The 24,368-nt window shown below is 47.2% G+C and overlaps 1 protein-coding gene across 1 annotated transcript in view; it reads left to right on the top strand.

Annotated features, from left to right (window-relative positions):
* Mfsd4a (major facilitator superfamily domain containing 4A) overlaps positions 1 to 15,206 on the top strand; it is a 30,492-nt gene extending 15,286 nt beyond the window's left edge. Inside the window, exons 7-10 of the mRNA XM_052201001.1 lie at positions 5,166 to 5,313; positions 9,799 to 9,869; positions 11,442 to 11,562; positions 13,083 to 15,206. Coding sequence (XP_052056961.1) covers positions 5,166 to 5,313; positions 9,799 to 9,869; positions 11,442 to 11,562; positions 13,083 to 13,138 — 396 coding nt within the window. The 3' untranslated portion in view covers positions 13,139 to 15,206. The remainder of the gene's footprint in view (positions 1 to 5,165; positions 5,314 to 9,798; positions 9,870 to 11,441; positions 11,563 to 13,082) is intronic.
* The last annotated feature ends 9,162 nt before the right edge of the window (positions 15,207 to 24,368 follow it).

Here is a 24,368-nt window from a genome sequence, read left to right as displayed (position 1 = left end):
GGATTGAGAACTCACTACTTTTCTAGGAAATTCACAGTAAGAAAGCACTTCCTCAGCTGAAAAGATGGCCCAATGGTTAAGATCACTGGCTGTACTTCCACTCGGGTTCAATTTCTAGCACCCATATGGTAGGTCACAACTGTAAATCCAATTCTAGGGTACCTGACACCTCCAAATAGTGCCACTCCCTGGCCCAAGCATATTCAAACCATCACATCCCTAAAGCTTTTATCTGCAGGTCTTCTGAACTTCTCTTCTATTCTCCTCGGGCATTGTGTGCACATATATGTAGGCAAAACACCCATTCACAGGAAAGGGAGGAAGGAAGAGAGGAGGGGAGGAGGGAGGGAGGAAGGAAGGAAGGAAAAGAAAGGAAGATTTCTCAGCCAGGTGTAATGGCAGTGGGTCCCTACAATCCTAGCTCTTGGGGGAAGGGGAGACAGGAGGATTGAGTTCAAGGTCTGCCTGGGCTACATAGAATTTGTCTCTAAATAAACAAATAAACAGTAAATAAGTAATGCAATGTTTCTGGTTTTAGTCATGGAGACAGTACAGAATAGTTGAGAAGGGTCGGGGTTTGGATGAGGGCAGAGCTAAGCAGAAAGATTCCCTGATGGTTCATGGGTAGTGTGGGCAGGACCTTCCTGAGTGGAGGAAGAAGGGAGCAGGACCACATCCATCAGTACAGTGACGAGGTTGAGGTAGGTATAAAGAGAAAAGGGTTACTCTGGCTCTCACTTTGGTGTGTTCTAGTTAAGGAATGCTGGATAGCAAAGACTGGAGTAGGGCTGGGCATGTCATTAATGTCATAAAGCAGGAAAGAGGACAGAGGGGAAGCAGCACAGTCCCTTCCACAACATGCCTCCCGTGGTCTAAGGGTCCCCCACAGGGTCCTCCCACCAATATTTTAAAGCAGCTATGGCAATACCCTTGTCTTAGGGTTTTACTGCTATGAACAGACACCATGACCAAGGCATCTCTTATAAAGACAACATTTAATCAGGGCTGGCTTACAGGTTCAGAGGTTCAGTCCATTATCATGGGAACCATGGCAACATCCAAGCAGGTATGAATAGTACAGGAGGAGCTGAGAGTTCTATTTCTTCATCTGGAGGCTGCTAGGAGAAATCTGACTTCCAGGTAGCTAGGACAAGGACAAGCCCGCAGTGGCATACCTACTCCAACAAGGTCACACCTCCAAATAGTGCCACTCCCTGGCCCAAGAATATACAAACTATCACATCCCTAAAGACCAAGCCTTTATCTGCAGGTCTTCTGAAATGACAACAGAGAAGCATTTCCCCCTTAGAGCTGAGTATTTCCTTTGCTCACTTCTTGTGTTTAAAGTCGTCTTTGAGGACATCTTGAGCCCTCTGAGATTCTTCACACTAGTCCTTAATCAGTGCACAGCAGCACCTGAACACCCTATGGGAGTTTCCCCCAGCCCACCTATCACCTCCTTCCTCCTAGTCATCAGGTCGGTGTGCTCTGGCCCAGAGGCTCCACCACCTTGACAAACACAGCTCCTCATAGCTGGGTGGAAGAACACAAGCTTAGAGCTAGTCAAAGGCTTTCATAGCTTCTGAGTTCTGAGTTCCATTGGACGACCATTGGGTCAGGATGGATTTCAGCGTCTCTTGTTAAGCAGCATCAATGTCCAGCAGACTCCAGCAACGATACCTGCTTTGTTTCCTAGTTACAGACGAAGCTGAGTCTTTGGTGTCGGGGGTGGGGTGGGGGGTTGGGGAGTGGAGTTTGGTGCAGCTAAGGATGTGCTACCACTGAGCTATATACTGGACCCGGGAGCCAAGTTCTGAACACAACTGGTGGGCAGCAGAGAAGGGAGGAATGGGACGGACAGTTAGTTGCTGGGCAGAGAAAGACAGGTAGAGAAACTCCAGTTCAGTATGGCTCACGCTGTCAGTGGTCCAAGAGACACTGCATTGGTAGAGCAGCTTCATATGCCTGTCTGGAGTTCTGGACCAACATCTTGGTTTTTAGGACAATAAGCATCCCTAGCATGGAGACATTTGAATCTTGTGACTGTGACGAATGGGATGTAGACAGAACCCCCAGGATAAAATCCTGGATATGCTTGGAAACTGAGCAAGGAGGAAGAAAGAATAAATAGAGCTGGGGGGGGGGGGGCGGGAAATCTTTGCCAAACAAAAACTATGTTGTATTTGGAACCATAAATATATCTGTGATTTCTGCTCTTAATTCATCATCATCATTTGTGTGTGTGTGTGTGTGTGTGTGTGTGAGAGAGAGAGAGAGAGAGAGAGAGAGACATAGAGACATCGGGGCACACACATGGACCATGGTATGTCTGTGGAAGCCAGAAAACAATGTTGATGGTTTGGTTTTTTTCTTTCCACTTTTATGTGGGTTCCGGGGTGTTGTGTATGGGTGTTTGTCTGTGCATGTTTGTCTGTGCATGCCTGGTGCCCACGAAGGCCAGAAGAGGGCATCAACCCTCCTGATACTGGAGTTGACAGTGAGTCATCATATAGGTACTGGGACTCAAACCCATGTCCTCTGAAAGAGCAGCCAGTGCTCTTTAACTGTGAGTTATCTCTCCAGCCCCTGCTTTTCTGGTTTTGTTTGAGATAAGATCTTATTCTATAGCTCAGGCTTCTATTCATGTTCCTCCTGCCTCAGACACCTGAGCCCCAGGATAGCGGAGTGCACCACCATAGCCCAATGCCTTATATTTTTACCACTTGAAAGAAGTCCTTCAAGTTGCCTCTCCAGGGAGAAGGGATGTGTTCATCTTCAGTCACTGTTTCTTGGTGACATTTGCTTGGGCAGGAAGGGTGAATCTGGGGATGATTCTAGAATGCACCCTTCTGAGAGATCTTGAGGCAGAGCTAATGGGGTTCTTGTGCCTCCCTCTTCCAGTGTGAGAAAAGTTCCCCAGGATCCCGTTGTGACTCTCTGAAGGTCCTTTCAGCCTGCATGGTCCTTGTGGGTTATGAACTAGTTGTGATTTTAAGGTCTGTGTACATATGTTCCTAGAAACAGATATGCAGATATTTACCTGGAATGTTATCTGTTTCATAGCTCTGGGGATCAAACCCAGGGCCTTGGGTGTCCAGAGAAAGTGTTATAACTCTGACCTACATGCCCAGCCCAAACACAGGAACATTTACCCTACCAAGCTAGGACTTGATAAATAACATGAGGTTTCTATAGAACACAGAGCAGTGCCTGTAGCTCGGTGGTAGAGTACTTACCAAACCTGCACTGAGCCTTGGGTTTGTCTCCCAGCCTTTGGGGGAAACCACATGGAAATGCTAGAGTAATATAATATTTGTTGGAAACTCAACAGTTTGAAGTCTATTGTATCATTTCACCATCAGCCTTGGCATCCCCTTGCTAACTGAGAGAGAAAGAAAGAAAGGAAGAAAGAAAGGAAGGAAGGAAGGAAGGAAGAAAGAAAGAAAGAAAGAAAGAAAGAAAGAAAGAAAGAAAGAAAGAAAGAAAGAAAGAAAGAAAGAAAGGAAGGAAGGAAGAAAGAAAGAAAGAAAGAAAGAAAGGAGGGAGGGAGGGAGGGAGGGAGGGAGGGAGGGAGAAAGGAAAGGAAAGGAAAGGAAAGGAAAGGAAAGGAAAGGAAAGGAAAGGAAAGGAAAGGAAAGGAAAGGAAAGGAAAGGAAAGGAAAGGAAAGGAAAGGAAAGGAAGCCAGGTGGTGGTGGTGCACGCCTGTAATCCCAGCACTCTGGGAGACAGAGGCAGGTGGATTTCTGACTTTGAGGCGGGCCTGGTCTACAGAGTGAGTTCCAGGACAGCCAGAGTTATACAGAGAAACCGAGTCTCGAAAAAACAAAATCCAAAAAACAAAAAAGAAAAGAAAAAAGAAAAGAAAGGCATAACTACTCCTTGGTAATGGTAGAGGAAAGTTTTATTGTGGATAAAAGGGAGAGCATAGCCAGACAGAGATAGGGGCCAATGGGAGAGTCCAGAGTAAACATCATGACCCTGTGAGGGGATAGGGGAAAGAAGAGGGGGAGAGCCAGACCAAGAGGCCAGGAGAGTAGAGGGTAGACCAAAAAGAGACCATGTAACTAAAATGTATGGATTATACAGGGAAGGGCAGCTGTGGGGAAGGGAACCTCAGCCCCTGAGCCGGAGATGTTTAGGGTAGAAGGTGGGATATGCCAGCCATGTCTGTGACAGGCAGGGACTGGGGGATGCCGGGAGAACCTGGTAGTCAGTCCGATTCAATGTGTTAATAAGCACCTCAGCTATTTGTCCCTGGTTTGAGACCTCACACCAGCTACTGGTGTAAAGATAAGAATGTAGGGCTCATAGAGACAGCTACTTCAGGGCTCCACAGCTGGGAGGCTCGAAGCTAGGACCTGCAGTGGTGGGGGGGGGGGGGGGGGCGGGGACTGCAAATTCCAAGTCTTGTGTAGCTCTGCTTTCTTCCCAGCTGTGGTTTGTATAGAAATCATTCAATGCTTACATTAAAAAAAAAATTTTTTTTTAAGAGTTCAGAAACTGGGTTGTTTAAGCAAAATTCTGCCTGTGCGGTAGGGACCTTGGTGAGTCACAGAGATCTGAGCTGGGGATCTGATCCATTTGTTAACTCCAGCGCATGGGCCACAACGTTCTCCTGGGATTTTTTTTTTCCAGTGAGATTTAAGTCAGATCTCAGGGGCACCAAGCTGGTTGCCATAGCATTGATCCTCCTGGGTGTTTGTGTTGAATTCCCAGGGAGTAGGGACCCAGGGTCAGCCACCCATCCTGCTGGTGCATGGCTTTCTCACTCTGGACGCTAGAACTCAGATATCGGAGGAAGAGAACGGAAGAGTGGGGGTGTTAGAACCCACACCTCCACCACGAGGAGAGGGAATGTGGATGATCTGGATTCAAAGAAAACGTTGGGGACCCTCAGTGCTCATTCCCTAGCGTTTACTGGGTCTTGGGGCGGGAGGGTGCAGCTGCGCATGCGTGCAGGCAGGCTCAACTCTCTAGACTTCCTAGATCCTAAACCAGGAACGTTGCAGGTATCAGTGAGACCACATGGTGGCGCAGTGGACCACTCAGTCCTCCTGGGGCCAGCAAGGATGCCACTGCCGGCGCAAGTGTTCCTTCCTTTCCTTTCTCAGAGATGCCCCAAGCCTTGTGGCCTCTCTAATTGCTTCTGCCTCTGCTGTGACAGGTGGGAGTGGTGGTGACATTCCTGATGCTGCTTATCTTCTCCTACAATGTCATCTTCCTGTTTGTGGGGACTGCAAGCCTGGGGCTCTTTCTGAGTAGCACCTTCCCCAGTATGCTGGCTTATACCGAGGACATCCTCCAGTATAAAGGTAAGTGACAGAGGAAACCCCGGAGCACACTTCCTGCCGCAGGTGGACACCTCCTCTCCCGGCCCCAGCTTGCTGCAGGATTCCAGGCCTGGCCTTTCTCTTTACCAGGAAGATCAAAACACCTCCTGGCATGGTTGGGAACAGCCGTGTTTGGTCACGGATATCCTGCCCGTGGCTTGCGTGTCTTGCATGTGCCCTCGCAGGCCTCAGGGAAGTCTTGTGGTTTCCTTATCCATTTCCTCTTTCTTCTTCATGACTGCACGGTACTGTCTATGGATCTACAACTAACATTTTGGCTGTCGTAGTGTCTGATCTGTAATTTAGATGAAAAACAATTCGCGTGGTAAAATGAGTCAACGTATCAAGCGTCTTTGAGTTTTCTAGCTTCAGGGTCCTCTAAAAGGGTTCAACACCTGCCCGAGATACAGCTCAAATCAGGGGAAATGCTTTTGGCCGGTGGTTCAGGAGCAGCCCTGGCCATGACGGAAGTGAGGGCAGAAGCAGCATCAGCCAGTGGCAGCACCCATCCTGAGAATGCATCTGTGTGCTACTGAGAACATCATGAAGAACACGGTCCCTTCCCCAGCTCATCCTGGCGGCAGGGGAGGCAACTCCTGGGCGGGCAACATACTCAAACTCTCAGGAGAGTCAATTTTTTTTGGGGGGGGGGGTTTCAAGACAGGGTTTCTCTGTGTAGCCCTGGCTATCCTGGAACTCATTCTGTTGACCAGACCAGGCTGGCCTCGAACTCAGAAATCCGCCTGCCTCTGCCTCCCAAGTGCTAGGATTAAAGGCCTGTGCTACCACCGCTGCCCGTCAGGAGAGTCAATTAAGTGAGGGAACCTCATGTCTGTTTTTTTTAAAGATTTTTTATTGATTGATTGATTGATTGATTGTATATTGGGTACACTGTATCTGTTTTCAGATACACCAGAAAAGGACATCAGATCCCATCACAGATGGTTGTGAGCCACCATGTGGGTGCTGGCATTTGAACTCAGGTCCTCTGGAAGAGCAGCTGGTGCTCTTAACCGCTGAGCCATCTCTCAGCCGCTCATGTCAGTTTTGAGAGACGGGCTGACCCTCCAGTCTGGTGAGCTCCCCTGCATGACCCTCACCCCCCAGCTCCACCTTCCTGTCACTTCCCACAGCCTGGGCTGGGAGTCAGTCACTCCCATCATTTATTCGCTCATCATATTTAACAGTGCTGGACTCGTCTCCTTTCCCTTCAGTCTTGCCCAACCCCACTGGCTGAGTGTTATGACCCCTGTGGTTCCACACTGCACCCTGGGCCCAGGCGCCTCTGAGTGGAGATGTGGCCTGTTCTGACGTCACAAGGTGACTCTCGGTGCTGCGGCAGAGGGTCCTCTGAAGCACAGCTGGCTTCCACACCGCTAGGGAGCTCCTTCCCTCTAGAGCCTCTCAGAGCAGCAGTCTAGCCACACTAACTACTGGGACTTCCTTGATGACACAGAAATTACTCTGAGCTGCCATGCTTTGGCCACAGCCACAGCTGGTCTGGACTGCCTCCAACGGTTCCGCCATGCCCACCCCATGCCCTTCCAGGAAGTATGTCTGGTCTCCATAGAAAAGGGTGCTCTGTTCTCTGTGCTCCACTGACTCAGGCCTGTCCCTGCTATATGACCCATCTCACAGCTTCTGGACCTAGGGTATATCCTCTCCAACACAGTCCCAGAAAAGGACAAAGAGAGTGTAGGCTTTGAGGTCATCATGACACAAGCATCCACAAACACAAGGGATACCTCCATACTTGCAGGTCTATGACCTCAAGTGACATCATTTCTTCTCATTGAGCCTCAGTTTTCCTTTTTTCCCATTTTTTAAAAGAAATTTTTTTTTTTTATTTTACATATATGAGTACACTGTAGCTGTCTTCAAAAACACCAGAAGAGGGCATCAGATTGCATCACAGATGGTTGTGAGCCACCATGTGGTTGCTGGGAATTGAACTCAGGACCTCTGGAAGAGCAGCCAGTACTCTTAACCTCTGAGCCATCTCTCCAGACCCAGAACCTCAGTTTTCTTGTCTGTCACATGGTGGCTCACACCTGTAATACTAATAACATCTGGGAGGCAGAAGCAGCCACATCTCTACGAATTCTAGGCCAGCCAGAGCTACATGGTTAGGCCTGATCTCAAAAGAGAAGGAAGAGGAGGAAGAAGAAGGAAGAGGAAGGTGAAGAAGGTGGGGGAGAGGGGGGAGGAGAAAGAGGAGGTGGCAGCGCCTAGGTCTGTTGAGCTGGGTCGTACCTCAGTGGCTGAGCACTTCTCGCCTTCATGTGGAAGACTCTGGCTTTGCTCCCCAGCACCACAGAAACAACCGCAAACCAAATGCTGACCCCATAGGAATGTGGGAGAAATGTAAAGCTCTCGGTTGATTGGCACCCCTGGCAGCTCGCAGGCCTCCCTACCTCTCCGTCTGTGGCACTATCCCTGATGTACACACAAGGATGTCGGGGTGTTTCAAAACAATGCACAGAGCAGATGGGAGCCCTCGGAATTCAGAGATGGGAGTGGGCAGTGTTCAATCTGGAAATCTGGTCAGATGTGAGCCGCCCTGGACTGAGGAAAGAGAAAAGGAGAGGGAGAGCTGCTGAGGGAGGGTGTGCTCTGATGTGCCAGAGAAACAAGGGACAAGGCGCAAGCACAGGCAGAGAGACGGGGACTGGCTTGAGGGAGACAGAAAGATGTGGGCAGAAGTGCAGCCCTCAGTAGATGTGCAATCCTTGGCCACAGTACTAGTGAAAAGCTCTGGCGTGTGCCAGGGAGCCAAGGGGGCGGGGCAGTAACCCTCCTGGAATATTGTCTGGTGGAGAAGGAAGGCTATCAGCTAATGGGTTCAGATTGGGCAGGGATCAGGAACAGTTAGGACTGGAGGAGAAGCTGCCATTCCAGGTGTAGGGGCTGTGGAAAATATTCCCAAAGGAACTCTAAACTCAGACACACCACACATAAACTGTTAGAAGGAGAATCTTCAGCAGGCAGGTAATGGACCAATCAGAGACAGGCCGTGACAAAGGCTGTGACCACAGTTTATCCTGCCTGAAAGGTAGCTCCGGAGCCAGCAGTGTGAAAGATGACCTTGCAAACCACATAAAGCACTTAGACTTGTCCTGAAATACCGTCCTGGGTCAGGACTCTAGAAATGCCAAAGCGCAAACAGCAGGGGGTGTTATAACTGGCCTTAGATTCTGTATCTGATGCTAAGCTTAGGCTCTGAAGGTCTCTGGAGATCTTTCTGGAAAGGCAGACTATGGTCAGACCGAGAAGAGTTCTAAATGCCAGGCTCTATAACTATGAATGATTGAAGGTTTGAGAACAAGAGACATATAAACAGAATAAAAACAATAGGGGCTAGTGAGATGGCTCAGCAGTTAAGAGCACTGACTGCTCTTCCAAAGGTCCTGAGTTCAAATCCCAGCAACCACATGGTGGTTCACAATCATATGTAATGAGATCTGATGCCCTCTTCTGGTGTGTCTCAAGACAGCTACAGTGTACTTAGATATAATAATAAATAAATCTTAAGAAAAAAAAAAGAGTAGAAACAGTCCCAAAGTAGTCACAGGTCAAAGTCCAAGGTGTCTTAAGAACCCACAGTCCTGTTTTTCCACTGAGGTACTCAAAACGCCACTGGCACCCTGCCGGAAGAAGGCAGAACAAAATCCAAAACTGATGGTCCACAGTCTGCGCTTTCCTTCGTCAGAAGGAGAAACAGGGATTCTGGGATGGATGCTGTGGTTCCCAGTCTCTCCTGTACCTGGGTGCTGTCCGTGTACCACTGGAGTCAGGAACAGGGGTCCCTGCTCCATGCTTCTCCTCAGGGCGTCCACACACGGGGCAGAAAGGGAACGGCAGAGCCGGGGACTAGGAGACCTGATCTGATTCAGAGTAAGAAGGGGCTGGAAGAGAGAAGGCCTTCCTCTGGAGTTTGGGTGATGCCTTTTAAGACGAAGGCCTTCCCCATGGAGATCTTTAATGAAAGATCCTGGCTTGTTCATACTGCCTTGTTTGATGGTGGATATGAATGCATTCTCCTTACTCAGGTTGAAACAGGGACTAAATACCTTTTTTGGGAAGGAATGCCCAGGAGAGGAAGCTCATTGGCTGAACACTCTGAACTTATCTAGGTACCTCATTAGCATGGAGAACTCCAGGTGTTTATGCTCCGTGACCCAGTGCCCATGGTGCTCAGTAGAGTGTCATGGTTACGAGGTCCAGAGCAGGTAGAGGCAGGTAGGGACCAGCTCCACTCCTGCTGTCCTCAACTCTGAGATTCCAGGGGTGGGGGCAGGGGGAGCTCCTTACCAATCTTATGCCTGTCTGGTGACAAGGTCCCACATGCCCTATTCCGTGGTGGCCGCTCACACCTTCCAGCGGCATCCCAGAGTGTTCTGGACGCCGACAGCTCACACCTGCATCCTCAGCGTGCTCTCACTCAGCCTTCCTTTCTCGTTTGGCCAGGTTGTGCGACCACAGTGCTGGTGACTGGGGCAGGAATTGGCGAGATGGTCCTGCAGATGCTGGTTGGCTTGGTAGGTGGGGGTCCTCTGGGGGGGGTTAGAGGAGGAGTACCCCTCTAAGAAGGTGAGAAGATACAGCCAGCAGCTTCAAGTCTAAGCTGTCACTTCCTGAGTTCTGCATAGCCTGCAGGAACCCACCAGGCTGGGGCTAGCTGCTTCCCTTTCCAAACCAGCCAGACTCAAAACCCAGGTCTCTGGATGTGGGATATGGAGACCTTAATGACCAAATGCATGAATCCAAAGCAAACAGGACTGTCTGGGCCTAGGGCCAGGGCCCCTGCCCCCATGGGAATACTGTTGGCTCTCAAAGCCTAGTTGGTGTGCCCTGATGCCGGCAGTGTTCCTAATCCATCCTGCCCAGATTCATGTCTCCCAGTCTGTAGCAGTGCTACCCAGGACCCCATTCATGCCCAGTGCCTGCCCTGACCCCTTCCTAGCTTTCTGTCAATGTGACAGTGTTACATTTGTTTCCCAAGAAGTCAAAAATCAAAACCAACATTACTTTCCTTGACTTCCATAACACAGATGCCAGTGTTTTCATGGCACAGGATCCTGAGACATAAATAAACTTAGCAGCTTGCCCTAGGTCAGCTGGCTTTTAGTAACAGCCAGCAATGAAGCAGAGCCTGCATTGTATAGTACACACACACACACACACACACACACACACACACACACACACACACACGTCCTCATAGCCACTGGAGCCTCCTTTCTCTCTCTCCCAGCCTGATGAATGAGGGTTACATTCTGGATGTCCTGTGCATTGAAATGCTATGTGTGAGGTCTGATTTGGTGTGCTAGCTTGCCTTTCTTTCTTTCTTTCTTTCTTTCTTTCTTTCTTTCTTTCTTTCTTTCTTTCTTTCTTTCTTTCTTTCTTCCTTCCTTCCTTCCTTCCTTCCTTCCTTCCTTCCTTCCTTCCTTCCTTCCTTCCTTTCTTTCTTTCTTTCTTTCTTTCTTTCTTTCTTTCTTTCTTTCTTTCTTTCTTTCTTTTGTTCGTTCATCTGTCCTTCCTTCCTTTGTCCTTCCTTCCTTCCTTCCATTTTTTGGTTTCTCGGTGCAGGCCCCCTATAGCTCACTCAGAGATCTGCCACTTGATGTGGTGTAATGATTTCTTAAGTTGGTGGCCTATAAAAATTCTATTTGCTACTTTGACATATTCTAAATTTCATAATAAAGTTGATTCTGTCTCTGTCTCTGTCTCTCTATCTCTCTCTCAGACACACACACACACACACACACACACTCATACACACACACTCACACACCTTCTCCAGAGTTCCAGTTAGGCTTACGGGTATAGAAACATCTCATGAGTTTGAAATATCAATGATCACACGGCGTCTTCCAGGAAGTTTTAGAACATGGGGCTGAAAGAGTATTTGAAGTATAGACAGGTCCAGCCCTGGTTTACAGGAGGATTTGTCTTCACCAGATTTGTAGACTTTGGGGAGATCTCCCCCACATTCCTGTGTCTGGTAGGATGGCCCCAACTTGACTGAGACGCTGACAAGGGCCCAGGGCAGCCATTTTCTTGAGCACCGCCAGGCGGGGTTTAACAGCTGTTGTGTTCCTCTCTGGCAGATCTTTCAGGCCCAGGGCAGTTACAGTTTCCTGGTCTGTGGTGTGATCTTTGGCTGCCTGGCTTTTATCTTCTACATCTTGCTCCTGTTTTTCCACAGGATACACCCTGAACTCTCATCAGGTAAGAAGAAAATTTGTTTCTACACAGAAGGGGGGAAACAGAGCAGGGAGGGGAGAGACTGTGTCCTAACCATCGGAAGCACTGTTCTGCTCCAAATGAAATGCAAGGAAGTGTTTATTTTCCTACGGCTTCCCTTTCCCCTCTTCCTGATTTCCCTGTGATTGTCCACCGGAGTCTGAAGGCAACAGAGGGTGAACAGGCTGACTCACGACTTCTCCATTAGCGGAGGGGCACGGACAGTGAACCTGTCTTCCTGTAACCCCTTTACAGTGGATCCTAGTGCCAAAATCTGAGTGTGTGAGAGGGCAGAGCCTGCCTTCCTGGCTGAAACCTGGCCCAGTGGCCTAACTGGCCCCTTTCTTACAGTTTGGGGTTTTGATTCTTGTCCAATTTCTTCTTCGAAAAAGATTTTGGGGGTGGGGGGAATAGCAGAAGAAAGTTCCTTCAGGACAGAGACACTCCCAAGGATAGTGTCCAACCTGGAGACCCCGGGCCGGGGTAGCACCAAGGCTATTTTTGTAACTGTGCAAGTTCCTTGCCTGGTGACTACAGCCATAACAGGCTGTTCTTAGCAGAAGTTACCGAAGCTGTGTCAGCACTCTCTCTTTGAAAACAGAATAACACAAAAAGATTGAAGAACTCCTCACAACCCTCATGCATAGCCGAACGTGGTGGCACATGCCTTTGATCCCAGTGCTAGGGAGACAAAGGCAGGTAGATCTCTGTGAGTTCGAGGCAAGCCTGGTCTACTAAGTGAGTTCTAGATCAGGGTACTCATAGGTTACACAGTAAGACTCTATCTCAACAAAAACCACCTCAAGACAAAATCAAAAATTGACTACAGAGGTCCAGCAAGAAGAGAGGCCACAACCGCCTCCCAGAACAGCTTCTGAGATGGCAGGTGGTAGCTTATACCAAGCCAGTCCCTGTATAGAGAGCATCACTTAACACATAGTCAAGACGGCTCAGCATGTAAGAGTGACACTGATGCCACCAAGACTGAGTTCACTCCCTGAGACTCACATGGTGGAAATAGAGAACTGACTCCTGTAAGGTGTCCTCTGACTTCCACACGAATACTGACTGTGGCATGCATATTCCCCCACCACACACACACACACACAATAAATATCCCAATAAAGACTATGCCTTTGAAGAAGACAAAGAGGATGATGATGATAACGATGATGATGAGGTGATTGTGAATATCAAATAATATTCACAGTTCCCATGTTCCTTTCTTATGGGAGACAAATAGGCTTTCCCCCCCCCCAGCCCTAGACACTAGTCTCAATTAACTGTCTCTATTCGCACTTCACCAGAACTTGATCTGATTTCCCACAGTGCCCTACGTGTGCGTGTGTGCACCTGTGAGAGCGTGGGTGAGCCTGCACCCTAGCAAGCGCCAAAACAGCAGAAAAGCCTAAAGCTTGCTTGCTTTCTCTCGAGAGCGAGCTGTTGAGGAGGAAGCTGGGGCCGCCCACATTTGCTACCCGTGCTGTTTATGTTTTCTTTCCTAGTTCTTACCCAAGACAAAGCCCTTGGTGTGGAGAACTCTGAGCGCTACCAGAGGTGAAGAGCTCAGCTTCTGAGCAACAGGGTGACCAGACTGACACAGGAAGCCAGGGTCGCACAGGAGGCTTCTCTTGCCGCCTTCTTGTGTCTTCCTTCCCTGAGTCTTCCCTGGACAAACCCAGAACCTGCCTGACACTTTAGTGTTCTTCCTCTCTGGTCTGGACTTGTTGTCCTGACAACCAGACAGGAAGATGAAAGACAGCCCTCACCCCTCTCCACACCCCACGCATGGGCTAAACTCTGGGTTTGAGATCACTTTTAGTTGAGGTTTGAAAAACATGCTAAAATCGTAAGTCATTAATCATTGCTAGGTGTAGATATATTTTAAATCAATCAAAACCTTCTGGCATGTTAAAAAAGATTTATGTGCTCTTTCCTTACTTACCCATGGTCCCAAGTCCCTCACATTTCCGTCCTGCAGAAATCAGTTTATTTGTGTCCTAAGACAACAAAGGAAATGTTGAATCTTGCTCTGAGACCCTAGTTCAGTGTTGCACCGGGCTAACTCAGCCAACCTTTAGAAAGCTGACTGTTAAATCTTCATTTTGAGAGCTAGTAGCTATGACTAAGACTTAGATTATTATTTTTATTACCATTGAGATGACATTTCTCTGTATAGCCCCAGCTGTCCTAGAACTCACTCTGTAGACCAGGCTGTCTTGGAACCCAGTCTATAGACCAGGCTAGCCTCAAACTCACAGAGATCGCCTGCCTCTGCCTCCCAAAGTGCTGGGATTATAGGTGTGTACTGCCACCACCCAGCTTAAAAAATAACTTGTAACTAAACAAAGATAATACTCAAATCATCGCTGTATAATTTTACACGACTGATGCTTCTGAGCCCCATAAGCCTCTTAGAAGCTGCTCAGGAGTGTCCCTGGAACCAAGGCGGTGACATTTCTGTGACAGAATACTGCTGGTTTCCTTCCCCAGCTCTCCAAGTCAGCCGGCTGGTGGCTGGTAGTCTGAGGTCAACTATGGCCCAGAAATGTCAAAAGCTGTGCCCCGGGGAACAAACAGGTTTTCCAGCAACTCGCTGCTAATGGGCAGTGCTAATTGGTTCAGGAAACACGGGGAGGATCAAGTGGACAGCCTATTGTTCCTCACCAAGATCCTCAAGGTACAGAAGAATTTTAAACAATAGCTCATTTGGAATTTTATACCTTTTATAGATGAAAATTTTATACTGAGTCAAGGTCTTTTTTCTCCATATAAATTTAGGACTATTGTATAATTCAAGCCATGCAGTATACCGAGAGCCGAGTCAGTATGCAGAAATCAGTATCTGTCAGGAGTGCCCTCTTCTATACAGATCGTAGGCTAGTAATACAGAGAATACAAGAAGGCTCCCCAGCCTGTGCAAGGCTTCTGGCATCACCGACATGGCTGTCACAGAGGCTTCTGGGAGGGATGAATGTTCTGTCACAGTCATTGGTTTATCCGTGCATTCTCTGCGCATACACATGTGTTCATGTGAGGAGTGGATCATGGCCCAAGGGCTGTAGTTCACACACCAGACACCAGCAGAGCAGAGACGGACCATCTAGGTGTGACCCCCGGAAGCCCCCCTGTCTCCCATCTCCAGCCTTGCTTGTTTTTTACCAGTATGTTGGCATTTCTAAAAGCACCCTACCTCACAGGAATTCTGAGGGAGTGTAAGAGTGTATGGAGCATCTGCTACACGCCCTATGTGGGAACTGCCTTCCAAATGTTCACGTTTTTACTGTTATTACTTTTAACGCCTCATAAGCAGCTTAGAAGCCATCTACATTTGGTACATACTTTAAGTCAAACAAATTTAACTTTGAAACACTGATGGCCTAAGCAAATCCTTTTAACTATATTTATAAATACTTGTAAAAGTACCTCATACTAGCCAAATTAAAATCTAACTGGGAAATCTAACTATGGTGACTGACCTGGGCAAAGAGAAAGTTGTTGTATTTTTCTTGTAGTTTTTTTTTTCAAGAAAACATCCTTTTTATACAAATCTAGAAAGAAGAATCATTGGTTATACCTACATTGGTGATGATTGATGTGTTAATACAGAAAATAAATTTAAAAGAATCTAATACTTTCCTAAAATAAAATATTTTAAACCTAGTAAGTGTGTTATGCATCTTGAAGGGCAGTTGACCATTTATTTATTTATTTATTTATTTATTTATTTATTTATTTGGTTTTTTTGAGACAGGGTTTCTCTGTGTAGACCTGGCTGTCCTGGAACTCACTTTGTAGACCAGGCTGACCTCGAACTCAGAAATCTGCCTGCCTCTGCCTCCCAAGTACTGGGATCAAAGGCGTGCGCCACCACCACCCAGTGCAGTTGACCATTTATACTGAAGATCAAATGGTTTAATGGTCCCCAGAGACAGGCCTCTCTTATAGGTTCACGTGATGCGCATGTGCGCGCACTCACACACATGACCACTATATATGTATGTGTATGTATGTATATATGTGTGTGTGTATGAACATGTTTGGAGTATGGGGCAAGGCTAGGGATGGTATCTGGGCTTCATGTAATCTAGGCAAGACTCACCACTAAGCCACACTTCTAGCTGTCAAAATGTTTGTCATTTCAGAGTGTTATGATGTCTCCCTGTTCTCAGATTCCTTCTGCAGACTTGGGAATCTAAGCCACCACACACCTTGCTCCCTAGAGGAAAGCACGGTGACATAAGGGGGTTTGTTTGTTGTTATTTGTTTATTTTGTCTTTTCGAAACAGGTTTTATATTGCCCAAGATAGACTAAATTTTGCTTTGTGGTTCAAATCACCTTGAACTCCTGATTTTCCTATTTCCACACCCCAAGTGCTAGGATTGCAGACATGTATCACTATAGCCATTGTATGTGCATCTGGGGACCAAGTTTAGAGTACACAGGAGAGGCAGGCACTCTACCCGCTGAGCTATATCCTCAGCTCACAAGTTTCTTACAGAGATTGCATTTAATCAAACAAACAAACAAATAAACAAACACACCCACCCACCATGTCAAAGCAGAGGCTCCGGTGCAGTTTCAGCAGTGAATGAGAGTTCCTGTCTCACGGGGACTGCAAGGTCAAAGCCACAGAAACAGCAGGGAAGGGGTGGGCGTGGGGATGACAAAAGATGCCCAGGCTACTTTACCAAGAGGACAGGTGCTTCCCAGGAGCAAGCCAGGAGGGTGGGTACCTAGGAATATTCCTGACAGGCAGAGGCTACAGCAAGGGGAAGGGCCTTGAATTGGAATGTTTCATAGAATCTGAGGAGCAGCTGGCAGGCTGGTCTGGAGCAACTGCAAAGCAGGCAGGCAGTGTCAAGAAACAGGGTGGCAACCTGGCCGGGCCCGGGTCACACAACTGGGGTAAGAATGTAGCTTTTTCTGGGGGACATGAGCTCATCAGCAGACCATTACATGGCATGGTCCACACATTTAAAACCGTCACTCCAGCTGTTTGAAGATGGTGGGGCTGAGGTCGGCTCAGATACAACTGCAGGGCTGGAGAGGTGACAGACAGTAACTTGGGCCATGTTGGAAGCACTGGAAATGGTAAGGGTGAATTCAGCTGGAAGGTCTGAGAGAATTTGCTGTTGGATTGGGTGTATGAGAAAGATACCGGTCTCAAGCCGAAGGCATCGGACCTGTGCCTGGGTGTGAGGCCATTTTGAGGCAGGCAAGCACAGGGAAGACGCCACTTGGCTATACATACAGTCCTTAACAAGCGGAGACCTTGCTACCATCAGGCTGCACACGCCTCCTTAAATAAAGCAACTGGCAACTCTAACCTGGCGCGCCCTTGCGATCCTTAGTAATTTCCCTTCTGTGGCCAAACACATCTGAAACACCTTGGGATCTGGAACAGTGGCCCATTAAGCCTGGACTGGTTTGGGGCTCATATACAGTAAAGCAAACTATGCCCTACAAATGAAGTCTTAGGGAAAATCCCTATTTACTACCATTCCTGTATTATTAAATGAATATATGAAGATCAGATGCATTATGGGAAAGGACTGTGAACTAAGGTTTATATAACTCTTACATGCCATACCACGCCTGTGGAGGTCAGAGGACAACTTGAGGTGTTGGTCCCTGCCTTTCCGTCTTGTCTGAGAAGGGTTCTTTGCTACTGCACAAGTCAGGCTCGCTTCTGGTGGATTCTTCTGTCTCTTCCTCCCATCTCTGAGAAGAGCAGCCATTCCCAACACATGGGTTGTGACCCCTTTGGGGGTCGCCCGAGTATGCTGTAGTTGTCTTCAGACACACCAGAAGAAGGCATCAGATTCCATTACAGTTGGTTGTGAGCCACCATGTGGTTGCTGGGAATTGAACTCAGGACCTCTCGAAGAGCAGTCACTGCTCTTAACCACTGAACTATCTTGCCAGCCTGAGGCCATGTCTTTTTAAAAAACAGTTCCGCACATCAGTTTTTGGCTTGGATATCAAGTCAGCTGCTAGACTTGGTAGCTAGAGTTTAAAGAGAAATTATGTAACTTACAGTGTTCACAAAGAAGGAATGAAATCATCTAGTTAGTGGTTGTAGGGACTGAAAGATGGAGCCTGGAGATTCTTCAAAACCTAGAGCTTTAGGGAAAGAATTGATGCTGTAAACATGAGAAGCCAGAGGTAGGGACCCATTCAGCAGTCAAAGTGCTTTCATGGAAGGTATGGGAAGAGCATCTCAAGGAGATGTCAGTGCTTGTGAGAGGACTGAGAAAACACTGGGCCAGATGGGAGAGGGACTTTGGTCAATGACCAATGTGTTCAAAACATATGGGATCAACACACATGCCATCCCATACCATGGCCACATCCGCCAGGAGCCTCCACAGCTGTTGGAATCCTTTACTTCTGTGAGTCTTCCACTATGACAGACCACTGCACTTCTGAGTGACTCTGATGAAGTCACTACACGATCCCTTCAGTGGCAGGTGTACTGTGATGATGAGTGTGTGATCCCAGGATTCTGAAGCATTGGCTCCTACCTGAGAAAGCCCAGAGTGCCAGTGTGAGGATGTTTGCCATTAGACACCTCGATGAAACACAGATGAAATAGGACCTGCAGTCAGCATACCTCATCTCTAGTGCCAACAGCTGGAGAGGCTGAAATGGTGGCTTACTCAGGCTTTTCCACTGAAGGACCTGGAGCTTTGGGTATTCTAAAATGCACTGAGGCTGCAAGAAGCAAAACTGTAGTTCTCAGATCCTCTGAGCTTAGTGTACCACGACGTAATGCATTGAGCAGATTCCCAGGAGAGCCCTTCATCAGCTCGATGGTGTGGTCAAGCCCTGCCTGAAGACACTCCCAGGGCCTGACTCCTGCACAGCAGCCATCGGGTGTGCTCTTGGTGTTTCCATCTGGAGTGAACTTGCACTCGTTGATGTGCTCAGGCCGCCCATGTTCCAAGCCAATTCTAAAAACTCTTAATTTCACTGCTAAATTAACCGGTCTCTAATTTTCTTCTCACAAGCTCTCCAAAGAAAGGGGGCTAGGGAGGCCAAGCACTGTGGTAACATCTGTAACTAGCACTCAGGAGGCTGAGGCAGGAGGACCACAAGGCTATCAAGGTCCAGAGCAGCCAAAGCTACACGAGACAATGTCTGAAAACATAAAAGGAGGAACGGCTGCGACATTTTAAAACACACACACACACACACACACACACACACACACACACACACACACACACATGCTGAAGCACACACATTTCAGGACCAGCAAGATGGCCCAGAGAATAAAGGACATACCACCAAGCCTCTGACCCCCAGGACACACATAAGACAGACACTGATTCCCAAAAGCTGTCCTGACTGCATGCGTGCACCAGGGCACACCTGCACATACACACCCAGACATAAAATAAATAAATGTGATACAGTTTTAAAGATGTCACATGACAAAGTGTTTCCAGCCCACTGTCCTCCCACGACGACAATCATCTCACCCTCCTCCTCTTCTGAGCTGGCTTTAAATGTTTTATGGAGACATAACAAGCGGCTGAAGACCGCATTTCAGGATACCTACTGAATTCTTTCCTTACCCAGCTAGCATGGATGAAAATATCACCGACTGCTGTGGCGGATGTGAGGGAGGGGAAGGAAATAATCACTCCAAGTCATTTTGTTAAAAATATTTATTTTAAAAAAATACAATTGTTGTCCATATCTAGTTGCACATGTATCTATCTATAGACAGATCTCGATAGCTCTGGACGTGGAGTAAACGTGCCAGAGTGCTTTCTTAAAGCCAGCATCCTACATACAAGCAAATCCCTCTGTCAGTTCTTACATAAAAGTTTTAAAAACCGCATCATTTTCTTAAAATACACATGATCTTTATAGAAGTTAACGACGCTTTTGCATAAAGCTTAGAAGCAACAGAAATAAGGGCCCCTCACGGGTAACTTGGGGCAGTCCCTTGCAATGCCAGCAAATGGCACCCGGCGAACGGCCATCTTTTCTTTGAACAGCAGTGCATCAGAAAGCCCTCAAAGTGCATATGCGTCCTTTGCCCCACCTCCCTAACTTCATGACATTTGTCACCCAAAGGCAGAACTCAAGACTCTGCACCGGGTTCACCAGCCCTAAAGCCACACGCCCTTTGTCTCTGCAGTTGTGCTACTGGGGAGCTAGCTGAGATGACCATTCTGTCCAGCAGTAAGAACAACTAATGTAAGGACTGTTAGCAGTTACCATAGTAATTGCTTTTTCAGGAAAGAACAAAGAGAGATTGGAATACTTTGCAGGTCTTAGAGTAAACTAAACTAACCTGAGTCATACCATTACTGGCGCCCTGACAGTTACTCTTGTGGGCAGGTTTTGCTCACACCTGTCTAACGATCTCCTTATACAAAGTGGTGACACTGAGTAACAGGAGATGCACAGTTCAGTACAAGAAGCAAGGGGGGCACACACCCAGACAGCGGCTCCTCTGGGGGACTGGGTACTCTGTCAAGTCCTTGTTATCACCCATCCAAACTCACACACAGGAGCCTGCCCCCTCTTCCTGTGCAGACACCGGTGTATAGACACTGCAATCACGCCATGGCAGACACATGCTTTTACTACATTAGAGATTAACTGAATGAGAAACAAGAGTTTGTTCTTTAATGTTATTTACCTTTTAAATCATGTTCACGCCTTAAATCATGTAACTGCCGGGCTCACTGTGATTCAACCTCCTAGCACACATGTAAAATCACCCACGGTCACTTCCCATCCATCACAATTTTCATTTTTTTCCCCAAGACTGGGTCTGTTACCTCAGACTGGCCCTTAACTTGCCAAGGATGACACTTTGAACTTCTTGATCACCCTGCCTCTACATTCCTAGGTAGAGGATTACAGGTTTGAGCCACACTCCTGGTTTAGGTAGTAATGGAACTCAAACCTCGGATTGGTATGCTAGGCAGGCGCTCTACCAACCGGCCTAAATAAAACTCCAGTTTAGGAGGCTCTTTTGAAAACAGAAGTTCTGATAGGACTCATGGGAAATTATTGGGTTGCTCTTAAATGCAAACTTAAGCCAGATGTGGCAGCATGTGCCTGTAGGCCTAGCTATGCAGGAGGTTGACACATGAGGAGACTGTTGTAACTAGTAGTTTAAAGCCGGTCTGAAGAACACAAGACCCAGCTCATAAAAACAAAACCTGCTTAAAAAAAAGAAAAGGAAGGGGGACCAATTTGATTATTTTGGTGAATAAAGGGAATAATTCTAAGAAACTCATTTTAACCCAAGATTTTATGTTTAGAACCAGAGATAATCAGTAGCAAAATAAACTAAAGCTTCTTTAAAAAAAAAAAAAAAAAAAAAAAAAAAGAAGGTGGTTTGTGGTATGATGTGTGTGCAGATGCCTGTGGAGGCCAGAAGAGGGTGCTAGACCCTTTAGCACTAGAACTACAGGCAATTTTGAGTCGCCTACTATGGATGCTAATAACCAAATTCTGTTCCTCTGGAAGAACACCCAGTGCTCTGAACCAGTGAACCTCTTAAATATATATATTTTTAGGCAGGCTCTCACGTAGCTCAGGCTGGCCTCAAACTCATTTATGTAGCAGCCAAGGACGACCCTGAACTCTATGATGCTCCTTCCCACATCTGCCCAGCATCAGGACTACCCACAGGCACATACTACGACTAGTCCCACAGAGTTTTATGTTTAGTCTTTCCAATCCACAAAGACACACAAAACCAGCAGAAGCTAAGTGAAGGGCCTCAGCCACACCTGCAAACAGGCCTCCAGGACCCAAGGCTCCTGTGTGCATTTCCTACATGCGTGTTCATTCCAGCTGAGCCCTGTAATGCTCAACAGAGTGGACTGAGCCGTGCTATTCTAACATGTATGCAGCAATGGTGGTGGCAAATGCTGTCAGACAGAGGCCGCCAGTAATACTGTCGTCAAGCAAACAATGAAATGTCTCAGAAGGGTCTGTGTCCCCTGTGTAACAGAAATAAGCAACAAAGGAAAATAACACAAATTGTTAGCAACTGTATACTTTTCAATTTTACAGTGCAATCTACCAACTGCAAATAATCTTTTAAAATTCTACATTTCTACAAAGCACGATAGCAAGAGGTCTTGAGCCATTTACACCCCAGCTCACAGGGCCTGCCTCACAGAGCCTGGAAGGAGGGCTTGGCAGGTGTTTCTCGGCTCGCTTCTCCAGACACTAAGTTCCCAAAACTAGAACTGAGAAAGAAACCACATTTCCCTGACTGTCAATATCCCGAAGCTGAAATCAAACAAAATAACCATTAAGTGCTTCCAGTTTTTAAGATCAAAAACAACTGGGCATGGAGATGCACACCTTTGATCCCAGCACTTAGGGGCAGAAGAGAAAGATCTATGTGAGTTCAAGGCCAGCCTCTTCCACATAGCAAGTTTCTTTGAGCTATACAGTGAGACCCTGTCTCAAAAACTAACCAACAAAAACAAACAAACAAAACAAAACAAAGAGTGCTAATACAGATCCCAAGAAAGTGCCAAGTGATTTAATAGCAGTTTACAGCAGACCTGGGCCTGAAGCTGGCAGAGTGAACGCTTCTATTGGCAGGGCCTCTGGACAGGTGCCAGGCCCTCCATCACCCCCTCATCTTATTGAGAAGATCCAGGCGCTGAGCATAGCTCGTAATCCCTGAAGGGGGGAGAATCAGTGGGTTTTACTAAGATGGGAACAAGGCAAAGATGAGACCATTCTTCCTGATCCCCTTTAAGGTTTCTGCTAATGCTGCTTATACATGGTTTGAAGGATATATCATGCCAACGAGCCAGGACTCTTACAACCTAGACACCTCCTGGGAACTTCCCAGCGGACCCAGAAGCAAACTAGGAAAGTTTTTCATAGAAAAGCAAACTACAGAAAGTTTTAGGCAAGATGTCCTTATGCTTAATGTGTGAAGAGAAGAGAGGCAGATAAAGTGACTGCAGTATGGCTAAGCGTCGGGTCCTACCAAGTTGGTCATTGGTCTTTAAGGCCTATGATTCCATGCATTTAAAACTGAACTGAACAAGGCACTGTCTTTAAGTGACACCAACAGATTAATAACCATCTTAGGGGATGAATATGCCACCTTCTGAAAAAGATTCACATACCATGGGGCAACATGGCAGACTATACACAGAGATGTACTCAGGCAATACCTCAGGACTTAGTGTGCTCAATTCCAACTTAAGTACTTCATGAACCATCCAGGTATGCATTACACTTAACATTCAAGAGACTGCAATCTCCAGGAACTTCCTAAGCTGTCATTTAAAGTTATGGGGAGGAGGTGTTGCTAAGGGCAGTGCCAGCAGTGGTCACTTCTTTAGCACTCTGAAGGCCCCTGGTTCTGTCTCCAGCACCACAGGATCGAGTCAAATCATGTTAGCAGGCAGCTACTCCCCGACAAATCACTCCACCTAAGAAACCGCTCCTCTCTAGCAAGCTGGCGACTCGCCGCATTCTGTTTCAGCCTCGTAGAGCCGCCTGAAGCACTGTCGGCTTCAGATGGAGCCCTTGCTGCACGCTTACAGATGACGTCTTCTGTGTTTACAGGTGAAAACATGACTCTGATAGTGGCAGGTTCCACAGAACAAGAGACGCACCATCACCCGTAAGCATCCCCGCCCCAAGATGGAAACTGCACCTTCAGTAAGTAGTTCTGATAACCTGAGAGAAATAATGGGGTGGTACTAGTTCTGAAAACAGCAGGTCCAGAAGGAGATTAACAACATGCCTGCCACAGAAGCCAGCCTCTGGGAGAGTGTCTGCGGAGAAGGAACATCATGTCTGATCCTTCCCAGCACTGTGTGTCGAATACAGGCTTCCATATTAGAATCCATTTTAGAAACCCTAGACAACAGAGGTGAGCATCAACAGTTTAGTCTTACTGCTTTGGGAATTCACTCTGAGCCTAGGTTTCTGCCGCAGGTCTGCACTTGTCTCTACACTTGTCCAAGACAAAAGAATGCCACGGCGGCACAACTCCAAGTTTTTAGCGCAGGCCAATGACACACATGTAGTAAACAGGCGAGAGTCCGAACAAGCCATCAAGTAAACTATTCCTTCAGATGCCTAACTGTTCCAAATGAAAAACAGAACAAAGACAGCCCTTTATAACCCAGGAAGAAAGCTGAAGCTGGTATAGATTTTAACATAAAGTCATTTGATATAACTACGAAGCTGTTCCGTAAATATAACATAAGACCAAAGAACTCTGTAAGAAGACTGTAAAAATAAAAACGTCACATGTGTGTAATACAGACATGAAAAGGAACAGGCTGTCCGGGGATGCAGGAAGTCTATAAAGCATTTGGGCTTGAATCCCCATGAGAAACGATTAACGGGAAATTTGAAAAACAAAACTCCCAGAGAATGTCAGGGCTTTTTTAGAACTCTTCCACACCTCCCTCTGCCACATATATTCTCTCTCTCTCTCTCTCTCTCTCTCTCTCTCTCTCTCTCTCTCTCTCTCTCTCACACACACACACACACACACACACACACACATACACACGTTTTTAGTGACTGCATGTTGTCAGTGACTTAGGACAGTGTTTGCTGCTAGGTGCAGAGCCACAGACTGGGATGCAGGAAGGGCTCAGCAAGACGGAATGCTAGCCAGAGTTTATTTTTTATGCCAACCTTACCCACTTTGTATGTTATAGTAGCGTGTGCATGTCACTTTAATAAAGTGATACAGATCAATTTTTCAGAGGAATTTCTATGTTGAAAAAGTTTCACTGTGCCAAACACAGCAGGTCAC

The sequence above is a fragment of the Apodemus sylvaticus genome, chromosome 12 (assembly GCF_947179515.1).
Source record: "Apodemus sylvaticus chromosome 12, mApoSyl1.1, whole genome shotgun sequence".
Lineage (NCBI taxonomy): Eukaryota > Metazoa > Chordata > Mammalia > Rodentia > Muridae > Apodemus > Apodemus sylvaticus.
The sequence above is the reverse complement of the archived record's forward strand: the minus strand, read 5'-3'. Positions and strand labels throughout refer to the sequence as shown.